Here is a 12,457-nt window from a genome sequence, read left to right on the forward strand (position 1 = left end):
GGTGCTTCTCTGTGGCTATGGGTCCCTGGAGAATTCTAACCACAGCCTGGCTCTAGCTCCTGGGCTGGAGAGGGGGGAGAGCTCGGTGAAGGAGGGGGGGGGAGAGAAGCGTTGGAGGAAGAAGAGGAGCAGAGGGTAGGGACTCCAGTGGGAAAAGAAGGGGAGGGGCCACAAAGGGGGCAGGGCTCCAGCATGGATCCCTCTTTTCCTTTTGGGAGAAGGGAGCCACCCAACACTGACTGGGCTGGGCTGGGCTGGGAGAGGAGCTAGACGTGCCTCTGTGGGGGAGTTGAGGCCCATTTCCACCCCTTGGCGTTGCTGGGGCAGCACAAGTGGAGAGTAGGGTGGGGGAATAAGGATGCAAGTCTCTTCCCAGGACTCCAGGGTGCCAGAGCCTTGCTCGTACACACAGCACTGACCTGCCTCAGTGCGGGGGGAGGGAATGCCTGACTGGTTCCCCCTGGCTCTCCTGTGGTACTCCTGTCTCTGACAGAACCTCCTCACACGGCCCTGGCTGAGGGCATAGGGGAAGAGTAGGAGTCTGTGCCCCTCAAATAGCCCCTGTTCATACCTGGTGCAATTCGGACCACCCAGCACCCAGCATGCTCAGTCAGGACCCCCAGTGTGACTGCGTTGGAGCGTGGCAGTTGTGACAGGCCGGGCCGTGTCTGGTCACAACTGAGGGCGTCCGCTCAGGGCGAATTGCTCAAATCCGGGGCTCCTTACAGCCCCCAGACTGGTGACCTCTCCAAACAGGCCACAAACCAGTCCCACAGAGCACTTCAGCAGCCTGCCTGAAGCCTCCCGAGCAAAACCCCTCCGACACCCCAGCAATATCCGTGCCCAGATGGCCCCGGGCCTCATACACAGGTGGGGGGTCCTAGCACCCAATCCCACCTATCCCGAACAAGTTATGTCTGGTTCCAAGAAACCAGCCTCAGATCCCTGGTCAATTTACCCTCTGGATCCTACCCACAAATCACGCTGGGCCAATCCTTTAGCATCTATATCTAAAGGTTTATTATTACAATAAAGAAAAGCATGAGAGTAAGGTTATTAAAGTACAGTACATTACATGCACCGAATCTCCCAGTCCTCGATGCAGGCTCTAGAAGAGATGTTACAGCTGCTGGTTTAAAAGTTCTTGTTGCACATCCTAGGGTCAGGATGGGTTCACAGGTCTTCCGGGCTCTTCGATCCCTGCAATGCTGCCTCTGGGATGAAGTGCTGAGCTGAGAACAAAATGGCATCGACCACATGGCCTCTTTATACCCCCTTCCTGGCCTCTTCTGGTCTCAGCTGGTCACCTGGTCCTCAGCCTCTCTCTGCTGGCAGCTCTTGGGTCTCCACCCTCATGCTTTAGGTGTGTCCCTGGCCCATCAAGTGCCATTGTTCCACAGGGCTTCGCTAATCAGCCTGTCCATAGCAATGCTCAATCACATTCCGAGAAATATTCAGCTTCCACACAGATTACAGATTCCTATTTACTCACACAGACATTATACACTCACATAAATAGCGTACACAGGATCAGCACACAACAAGCTCCCATTCAATACCCCACATGGCCCCCTTCTATATCATTGTTGGGGCCAGCACCCCCACCTATGGGTGCAGCCACGATCCGGCTGCTTTCCTCAAATTCCAGTAACGTGACAGCAGTTTTTTTCATGGCCCATGGGTATTTAACCAACGACAGGACAGTGACAGGACATGGAGAAGGAGAAATAACAGGAGCATCCCTTCGTTATGTTCTGGATCAACAGGAATTCTGAGGTTGGTGCGGGCACTGATATAGCTCTGTATGGAGTAGTCCTATGGCTCACCCCAAATACAGTCACTTGGTAAATCCTACTCCCTGCCTTGGTATTCTTCCCCCAGTGAACTATTTTTTCTCATCAGCTTCCCCCCACCCTCAATTCCTGCAGACCTTAGAGCACTCGGGAACTTCTCTCTACTGAGTGGAGATTGGTAGCACATGTTGTGCTAAATATAAAGATCGAGTATGGAATAGGGGGCCATGGAATGTATTTTTATTTCATGTGTCACCCACGCTGGATCTGGGTGATGAACAGACCCTTCACTTGGTGAACATCCTGATGATCCTCGCACGAAGGTGTTTGCTTTTCACGCTGTACACGATCGGGTTCATCAGAGGTGGGACCAGCAGGTAGACGTAGGCCATGAGAATCTGGAGCAAGGGAGAAGAGCCCTTCCCAAATCTGTGTATCACAGACAGGCTGAGCATTGGTGTGTAGAAGAGCAGGACGGCGCAGAGGTGGGAGACGCAGGTGTTCAGGGCCCGGAGGGTCTCCGTGCGGGATGCGACGCTCAGCGCTGTTTTGAGAATCATCACATAAGAGAGGCAGATGAGCAGAGAGTCCAAACCGACTGTTAAGAGAGTAGTAAACAAGCCATAGATGCTGTTGACACTGATGTCCGAACAGGCCATTTTCATGACGTCCTGGTGCATACAGTAGGAATGGGAGAGGACGTTGGCTCGACAGTATTGGTACCGTTTCAGGAGAAGGGGGAGTGGGAGTATTACAACCACCCCTCTTACCACACACACCAGTCCCATCTGGGCTACTCTCATCAGCGTTAAGATGGAAGTGTATCTCAGCGGATCACAGATCGCAATGAAGCGGTCAAAGGCCATCAACAAGAGCACAGAAGATTCAGTGCATTGAAGGGAGTGGATGAAGAACAATTGGGCAAAACAGGCATTGAGACTGATCTCCCTGGAGTTAAATAAGAATATGCCCAGTGTGGTTGGCACGGTGGCTATCGATAAGCCAATGTCTGCAACAGCCAACATGGAAAGGAAAATGTACATGGGCTCATGGAGGCTGGGGTCTGTTTTTATAATGAACAGAATGAAGGAATTTCCTGATACTGAAATAAAATACATTAAGGAGAAGGGAATAGAGACCCAGAGATGAGTGTCTTCATGGCCAAGTATCCCAGTGAGGAGAAACACTGCATGTGTGAATTTGGTGTCATTACCAGCTGACATATTGTACTGGGCAGATCTAAGGAGTTCAGAACTTTCCTTCCTAAGACAAAAAAGAAGAGTAGATTAATGATACATAAGTCGATAGCATTCTGCCTTTCGTGCAATTCTAGAGATTCCCAGGTGCTCAAAGAAGATCAACAAAAATATAGTCTAGGCTTTACCCCACCGAAAGGAACATAGGTGCTGCCAGTCTGGATCAGACCTGTAGCCTATCCAGCTCACTTTCCAGGGGCTAGTATCAGATATTGGAGAGGAAGGAGGAGGAAGCCCTGCATTAGGCAGATATGAGACAACCGGGACACAGGAAAGATTCCCCCAACACCAAATAAGCAGTCATATTTTGTGGCGTAAATAAGGAAAGATGAGAGCTTTTTCCAACACATTTTTTTTTTAAATCCTCTGTCATTGAATTTACTGGTTACCCTTTTAAACATCCAGGTCCTCTTTGAATCCTGCTAAACAGCTGGTCCCATTGATATCGTACGGCTGGAGTTTTGCTTATGTGAGCACTGTGCGTTGTGACAGTTGTGTCCTTCCCACAGACACCTTCCTAGCTCTTCACTTCTGCATGACGTGTGGACACAAAAAGCAGCTGTATGGTGAAAATGCACATCGTTTTTATCTGCTCTGCACTGAAGCTATTTCTAAGCATGTTTCTTTGCCTTATGATATGGGTTTTTCTATGTTCTCACTTCTGAGAATCAAAATTATGCTCCTGTCTTTCTGCAGTGTCTGGGATAAATTCTTAGGGATAGGTTCTTGAGTCAATACCACTGACTTCTATGGCAACATTCCAGATTTGCATGTGTAAATTCAATCAGAACTGCACTTGATTCACTTTCCTTTACCAAATGCTCCCAATCATACACTCAGATCCCTAAGAATCTCTTCAGGGGAAGCTGAAATGTTTTGCCTGGCTCATGATGTCAGAATCTAGCGATGTGGATCATCCTACAGGCTTGTCTTCATCTTCATAGGACCTGCTTCCTCTGCCCATGCAAGGGTCTATAGATATCTGGCAAGTTGCAAGCTAACACAGTTACATATCCAAGTGGGGAAGGGCTTGATGTCACAAACAGGTGAATCGTGCAGATACCAAGTTTTCACTATGCTCCACTTGAATGTGGAAATTACTTCTGCCTTGTTCATGCAATGGGTGATGGGCAATTATTGCATACAGCCACTTTTACACTCCCCTTTCCTGAACCTCCCCACTGCTCTCCTGAAGCAAAGACCAGTAATTCTGTTCTCTCCTGACTTTTTGGACAGTCTTGCATGAGTAATGCAGCCCATTGGTGTTCCTGATTCTGAATGTGTTAGAAACTGCTTCTCGTAAGTTACCAGGTGTCATGCCACTGTGCACTGAACAAAGAGTGAATTGCACAAACTCATGGAAATGGAACTTCATTTCCTACTGTTCTCTCTCTCCAACTATCGATATACAATACTATTCTTACAATCCATCCCACCCAGGAATGGCACTGTGTCAGACATGGAGCTGAGCTGCCTTTATAAATGCCCGTATTAAACCCAGTTCATGGGATGTTTTGCTATATAGCTAGATTGGGTTAATATCGGGGGTATTTATATGAAGGCTAGGGTGTGTCTATGCAGCATCCTAAACTCAAAATAAGATACGCAATTTGCGCTATGCAAATTAGGTATCTTATTTCGAATCTATTTCGAAATAGCTTATTTTGAAATTTGGCACGTCTACACAGCACCAAATTTTGAAATAACGGGTTATTTTGAGACATCCCTTAACCTTTGTGGAATGAGGGTTACCAGGATGCCGAAATAATGCACCTGTTATTTCGTAAAAATGGGCGGCTTGTGTAGACACAGGGAAGCTATTTCTGGATACCTCCGGGGTCCCAAAATAGCTGTGCAGTGTAGATGTACCCCTACATTGAGTGAAAGCAGCCTGCCTCTTCTTAGTTTAGGAGCAGGCGGCTGGAAAAGAAGCAGGAAGGGAAGCAGCAGCTCAAGAAAAACCGTTGCTCAGTGAACACCTCAGGGAGGCTGAGAGAGCACATCGGAGCTACAAGTTTTGAAGAGCCCATTTCCAGGCTCCAGCCATGTTACCCAGCTTGTTGTGACAGAGTTGGAGGTCTGTCAGAGGAAAGGGGGGCAGCTGTTGCTGAAAAGCTCTTCAGACTGACAGGCACAGACACAGCTGGGGAAGTCTGAAGGCCCCTGGGCTGCCTGGGTCTCTATCAGAGTAGGGGGGCCCTGAGGCCAGAGATGTAGACAGACTGTTTGGGTATGTCTACACTAGCTCGTTAGTTCGAGCTAGGTAGGGTAATTAGGGCTTAGGGAATGAGGAACCATGGAATGAGGAGTAACAGTAGTTCGAATTAGGATCTTTAATTCGAACTTCCTACTCTGTGTGCCGCGTGTAGCCGCGGGCACGGAGTTCGGACTAAGGGGGATTTAAAAATGGCGGCGCCTGGGAACATGGAAATGAAGCCCGGGATATTTAAAACCCTCAGAGCCCAGAGAAGGGCAGAGATTCCTGTCACCATTTAACTCTGAGGGGGTGTCTATAGGGGAGAGATTCTAGAGCCATTAGCTGGTCCTGAAACAGAAACCGGCCCAGGCGGGCCTGTTACCACAGAGCAAGGCAGCGCTGTATTCCTGCCTTCATCTCTCTGGACAGGGAAGGGAAAACCTTGGCACCATTGTCAGGTCAAATGCTCAGGCGCAAATACACCAGAGGCGACTTAGAAACTGCTTAATGATATTCTGAGGCGTTCCCTTTGTTCAGCCCCTGGCAGGTTCAGGATCAGGCCACGGCACCTCTAGAACCGGGACTCCTTGGAAATCCCGACTCGGGACATCGGGGGCTTAACATTCCAAGCTCAGATTTCTGGGTAGCTTGAGCAACCCCACTGGAGAGCACATGTAGCGAAGGGGTATTCAAGCTTCCTAGCGCTGCCTGCCCTCCAGCCCCAACACTGAGTCACCCCGACAGCCCAGCTGAGTCCTCTGCCGCTGCACAGAACAGCTGCCAATGCAAACAGCCTGCAGCCTTCGCCCTGCATTTGGCATGTTACAGACAGTGAAACCTGCCAACGTACCCAGTTCCTGCGAGAAGGGAGCCGCTGGCACCAGAGGTCTTCACCCTGAAGCACAAGGAGTCATCGGAGAGGTTGCACGGGCAGCAGGCAGTGTGTGTTCAGACAAGGAGGCAACTGCCTTTATGCAGCATGTTTGTACCTTCCCTTGGGGCCACTTGGCCATCAGGGAACCTCAGCTGCTTGGCTTCATGTGCACCAGCCAATGTGCACCCACCGCAGCCAATGGCAAACAGCAGGAGGCCAAATCACAGGGGATGGGGGTGACCTTAACCACAGGACTGCCGCGCTAGCCCTGCTGCAGGCTCCAGTCTTGGAATCCATTGGTATGTTTCCCGCTACTGACATGGCTCCCAGGCGGGTGGCTGAGCAGTAACAATGAGGCTGTCACGGCTGTGATCTTGTGGAAATGAAATAAAAGGGAATACCAGTAATAATAATATAGAAGCCGATTTCTGCCCAGCAGCCTCTTTTCTGTATTACACACCCAGGCTGTGTCTAGACTGGCAAGTTTTTCCGCAAAATCAGCTGCTTTTGCGGAAAAACTTGCCAACTGTCTACACTGGCCCCTTGAATTTTCGCAAGAACACTGACTTCCTACTGTGAGAAATCAGTGCTTCTTGCGGAAATACTATGCTGCTCCCATTCAGGCAAAAGTCTTTTTGCGCAAAACTTTTGCGCAAAAGGGCCAGTGTAGACAGCTCAGATTTGTTTTGCGCAAAAAAGCCCCGATGGCGAAATTGGCGATCGGGGCTTTTTTGCGCAAAAGCGCGTCTAGATTGGCCACCGACGCTTTTTTCCGCAAATGCTTTTAACGGAAAACTTTTCCGTTAAAAGCATTTGCAGAAAATCATGCCAGTCTAGCCATAGCCCCAGGGTACAGACCAGAGGAGATTCCACAAGATCGTACATGGATAGTGCCCTTGCATCATTCCAGGAAGGGAGGTCCCTTCCCTTCCCTCTAAGGAATGAAAAGGGGGACCCAGGATCCAGGGATCCCCAAATATAGGCACAGATCTCAGGGATCTGCAAGTAGCTAGGTCCACCTCCCCACAATCTCTGGACCTCCACAGCTCCTCTAGGACCTTCTCCAGCTTCCTGCTAGCACAGGCTGGTCAGAGATGTGCTGCCAGGGCCAGTCATAGCAGCCACTGCCCCCAGGATCTGCTGAAGTGGCATCGTCCAGGAAGGACGGGGCTGCAGAGAAGGGAAGGCTGGCTGGAATAGCTGATGTCCCCAATAACCCAGTCAGACACTCGTCAGGAGGTTTGGGCCTTTCCACACCCAGGGAGCAGCCATAGCCTCTGTCAGTGCCAGCATCATTTATGATACGAGGGGGAGGCAGATGAAAAGTCGCCAATTTCTTTTGGGGATCCAGGAAGCTGCATCTGGACCCCACTTCTGTGGCGGAGCTTTCAGAGAAAAATGGATCCGTTTTCTATGAAAACTCACCTAAAAATGGATGAAAAGGAAACTTTTTAGTTCAGATAAAAACTTTAAAAAGGGGGGGAGGGGATTCTATGTTCCAGTCCAGCTCTCATTGAAACAATGAGTAGCTCTTGTTCCACCGGCCCACACCCCTAGGTGGCAGAACTAGCCCCCCATCAGTGCCCCCATGCTTAGCCACCCCCGACAACTACCGGAGCTCCTGGAGATGGTCTGATTGCACCAGCCTATATAGCTTACTCTGTATTTTAGAAATGTGCGTCTGTCTGTGAGTCCATTTGTTCACAAACTCCTCCTAAACAGAAAGAGCCAGGACCTCCCAATTTGATATGCAGCTTCCTCTTGTTCTAACTTAAAGAGCTTAGATTTTTCCAGCCACTTCACTCAAAACACACTGGTTCTAAGAAAACATAAGTGAAGTTTATTATCTCCAGAAAGACAGATTTTTATGGGTAAATATAAAATGTGGGATACCAGTGAACCTCCAAAACCTATTATATTATTATACATATTATATGAATATTCACATTTAATACAGGTGGTCCCTGAGTTATGAACGCATCGACTTGCGACCTTTTGTCCTTACGACCAACCTCCCATTAAACGCATTACAGCCAGTCCCCGAGTTACGAACGCGCTATCTGTGCTTATGAACAGCACGGTCACATTTAAATGAATGGGATCCTACCTACGAGAAGATTGAGTTATGACCAAGTGTTTGGTACATAACTCATTCGTAAGTCGGGGACAATCTGTATTCTCTCTAGTTCACCCTTTCAGATCCTTCACCAGAGCTGAATAAAGGGGAATATTCACATCTCCAGATCTGCTGGCAATGCTCCTCCTAATGCACCGCATTATGCCATTTGCCTTCTTGGCTACAAGGGCCCCCGTTGACTCATATCCAGCTTCTCATCCACTGTCACCCCCAGGTCCGTTTCTTCAGAACTGCTACTCAGCCAGTTGGTCCTCAGCCTGTAACAATGCCTGGGAGTCTTCCACCCTAAGTGCAGAACTCTACACTTGTCCTTGTTGAACCTCATCAGATTTCTTTTGGTCCCTGCCCTCCAGCGTATCTACCTCTCCCCCTAGCTTAGTGCTAGAAACTGACCACCAACCTGACATTGAGCCATTGATCACTACCAGTTGGGCCTGACAGTCTAGCCAGCTTTCTATCCATCTTACAGTCCATTTATCCAATCCATACTCCCTAACTTGCTGGCAAGAATATTGTGGGAGACCGTATCAAAAGCTTTGCTAAAGTCAAGGTATATCACATCCACTGACTTCCCCATGTCCACTGAGCCAGTTACCTCATCATAGAAGCTAATCAGATTGGTCAGGCACAACTTGCCGTTTGTGAATCCATGTTGACTTTTCCCAACCACATTCTCCTCTTCCAAATGCTTCAAAATGGATTCCTTGAGAATCCACCCCAAGATTTTTCCAGGGACTGAGGTAAGGCTGATTGGTCTGTAGTTCCCTGGACCTTCCCTTTTTAAAAGATGGGCACTGCATTTGCCTTTTTCCAATCATCCCGGACCACCCCTCCCCCACCACCCTCCGATCTCCATGAGTTTTCAAAGATAATGGCCAAAGGCTCCTCAATGACACTTGCCAACTCCCTCAGTGCCCTCGGATTTGTGTATGTCCAGCTTTTCTAAATAGATCCTCACCTGTTCTTTCCCTACCAAGGGTTGTCCACTCCCTTCCAATACTGCGTTGCCTAGTGCATTAGTCTGGGAGCTGACCTTGTCTGTGAAGCTCAATGTAAAGGTGTATATCTAGGAATATGAGATGCAGGCCATCCTTACCAGATGGAGGACTCAATCCTGGGAAACAGTGATTGTGAAAAAGTCTTGGAGGATCCCTGCACAAAACCCTGGTAGCAGATCCACAGGGCGCTGGCCACACTGAGGCTATGTGTACACTCGCAGCTTCTTGAGCAAGAACATCTTGCGCAAGTGTTCTTGTGCAAGAACTTTTGTGCAAGAAAACATCCACACTTCTATGTGCGAGCTGTGCTTTTGCGCAAGAGCGCCCATGGCAGTGTGCATGCTTTCTTGTGCAAGAAAGCTCTGGTAGCCATTTTAGCCATAGGGCTTTCTTGTGCAAGAAATCCCTGCTGAGCATTCACACTGCCCTCTTGCACAAGAGCTCTTGCGCAAGAGGGCTTACACCTGTCAAAAAAGAGTGTAACTCTTGTGCAAGGAGCCTTCTCTTACCACGCCGTACTGTAAATTTACTTGTGCAAGAGCGGGCGGGCAGTGTGGACGCTCTGTAGATTCTTGCGCAAGAACGGCTGTCCTTGAGCAAGAAGCTGCGAGTGTAGACATAGCCTGACTGGCCCTGGTAGCACATTTGTGAAGAACGTTTGCTGGCCAGGAGCTGGAGAGGGTCCTAGAGCAGCTGCAGAGGCCCTGAGATTGTGGGTGGCTGGGCCAAGCTACCAGTGGAACACTGAGATCTCTGCCTAATTTTGGGGATCCCTAGGTCTTGGAGCCCCCTTTTCATTCCTCCGGGGCCTCCCCTCCTGGAACAATGTGAGAGAAATATCCATATTTGGAGCCTTGGGGACTCTTCCTTTTCTGGCTGCGCCCTGTGTTTGCAATGCAGGGAAGGGGGCTGCTGAGCAGAAATGTGGTCCTATGTTATTACTGTTATTTTATTTTACATTACCAAGGTCACAGCTATGACAGCATCAAGTTTACCAATCGACTGCCCCCGAAGCAGCCGTGTGATGTATCAGAACCATATGAAAAACGGTGACAAGCCCAGATTTCAGGAATGGAGCCTGCAGCAGGGCAGGTGCTGAAGTCCATCTGGGTAGCATCACTGCCCATCCCATGTGAATTGGTCTCCTTCAGTTTGCCATTGGCTGTGGTGGGATTACAGCTGGTGCACAGGAAGCCAAGCAGCTGAGGTTCCCTGATGGCCAAGTGGCCCCAAGGGAAGGTACAAACATGCTGCATAAAGGCAGCTGCCTCCCTAGCTGAACTCACACTGCCTGCTGCCCGTGCAACCTCTCCGATGCTTCTGGGTGAAGACCTCTGGTGCCAGCGGCTCCCTTCTAGCAGGAACTGGGTACGTTGGCAGGTTTCACTGTCTTTGAAAGGAGCCCTGAACGGTGAAGGCTGTAAGCAGTTTGCATTTGCTGATGTTCTTTGCTGTGTCAAAGGGCTTGGCTGGGTTTTTGGGGGTGACAAGGCTGGAGGGCAGGCAGCGCGAAGTGCTGTGGGAATCCCTTCCCTTATGTTAGCCCATGCTTTACGGTGGGTTGTTCAGGCTCCACAGACATTTGACATTCACAGCGAGCTTGGAGGGCAAAAACCCAGATGCCCTGAGTCGGGATTTCTCACAGACTCCTGTTCCTCGAGGTGCTGAGCTCTGGGCTCCAACCTATCGGAGGCTGGCTGAGAGGAGACCCCATGGAGCCCCGAGCACATGGAATGTCACGGAGCCCCGCTTGGAACTTCAGCACTGACTCTCCAATCCCCTCAGGCGAATTTGCTCCCACAACTGTAACCCACAAAGGCCTTTACCGGGATTTTATTCTCTGGCTCGTTTGTGAACACGGAAATTCAGAGCGTCACTGCTCTGCAGTAGGAGGTCCGATAGGGTGTATTTTTTGTTTCCTGGCTAGATGGCTCCACTATTTCTGCCCTGTAGAGCCCCCTGAGAGTTACAGTCTCACCGGCACCTCTGTGCCTCTCTGCTCCGCAAGTGCCAGACGTGAGGCCTCTGACCCAGCCCTGTCATTGTGAGTCGACTGGGCTGGCCCTGTACTTACAAAAGGGTCTAGCACCTGTTGGTCTTCCCTTTGCGAGCCCGTGAGCAGTGGGGAGACGAGTGACCAGCCAGCCTTATTGAACCAAAATACTGGTTAATCTGAACAGTGGGAATGAAGTGTAACATGGGAGAATAAGAGGGTTTTCAAACAACAGTCTGTCCACGCCTCTCACCCCAGGCCCCCTTACTCTGTCAGGGATCCAGGTAGACCAAGGGCTTCCCCAGTGGTCTTCCAACAGCTGCTCCACCCCTGGATAGACTCCCAGTGCTGGCAGAACAAGCTGGGTAACATGGTTAGAACCTGGAAACAGGCTCTCCCCAGCTTGTAGCTCCGGTCTGCTCTCTTGCCTCCCTGACGTACTCATGGAGTGACAGCTTTTCTTCAGCTGCTGCTTCCCTTCCTGCTTGTTTTCCAGCAGCCTGCTCGTAAACTAAGAGAAACCACACTGGTTCATACTAATACGGCCATGACATAAACATCCCAGTAGTTAACTCAGTATAGCCCTAACATAAACCTCCCAACGCCAGTGCTGAACAGACACATTCATTAAGTTACCACTCTGGATTCGGGCTCCAGGCTGACAGAACAGAACCTGAGGGGAACCACCCAGCATGAACCCAGGGAGAGAAGATTTTCTAGATTTTGTTTGCTGGCAAGTGGCAGGATAAGCACTGAGCTGCTGCGATCTCGTGACCTATGAGAGAACGTTGAAAGAACTGGGTTTGTTTGGTCTGGAAAACAGAAGACTGAGAGGGGAAATGTGTGACATGGGGTGTTTTTTTGGGGGGGGGCAGCATTGAGAGGGCCAAATCAGAGCTAATTGCTTACAGACAGGGCTACTTACAGTTCAAGACAGGGGATCCTCTACTATAAGGCATACAAACCAGTCACAAAGAACGCTTCTATTTGCCATACAGGCTAGCAAAATGAGAGGCTATAAAAACCAATCTCAGCCAAGCCAAACAAGTTTTTCTGATCCTAACGGACCAGCCATGTGCCTAGGTACATTTATACCTCAGATTTGACCCAAAAGATGTCCAAGACTCCTGCTGAGGTCTCCAGAAGCAAACATTTGAAATAAAATATATTAAGCAACACTCAGAAGTTCAAACGCAAAAATGATACATG

The 12,457-nt window shown here is 49.6% G+C and overlaps 1 protein-coding gene across 1 annotated transcript; it reads right to left on the reverse strand.

The window, feature by feature from the left end:
* Nucleotides 1–2,080: 2,080 nt before the first annotated feature.
* Nucleotides 2,081–3,016, reverse strand: LOC102457055 (olfactory receptor 51G2-like). The gene has a single exon (XM_006132526.2). It carries the CDS (start codon nucleotides 3,014–3,016, stop codon nucleotides 2,081–2,083), a length of 936 nt encoding a protein of 311 aa, XP_006132588.1.
* Nucleotides 3,017–12,457: the final 9,441 nt, after the last annotated feature.

The sequence above is a fragment of the Pelodiscus sinensis genome, chromosome 1, assembly GCF_049634645.1.
Source record: "Pelodiscus sinensis isolate JC-2024 chromosome 1, ASM4963464v1, whole genome shotgun sequence".
Lineage (NCBI taxonomy): Eukaryota > Metazoa > Chordata > Testudines > Trionychidae > Pelodiscus > Pelodiscus sinensis.

Excerpts from the sequence above, each read along its gene's own strand:
- LOC102457055 (XM_006132526.2), bottom strand. The coding sequence starts at position 3,016 with ATGTCAGCTGGTAATGACACCAAATTCACACATGCAGTGTTTCTCCTC.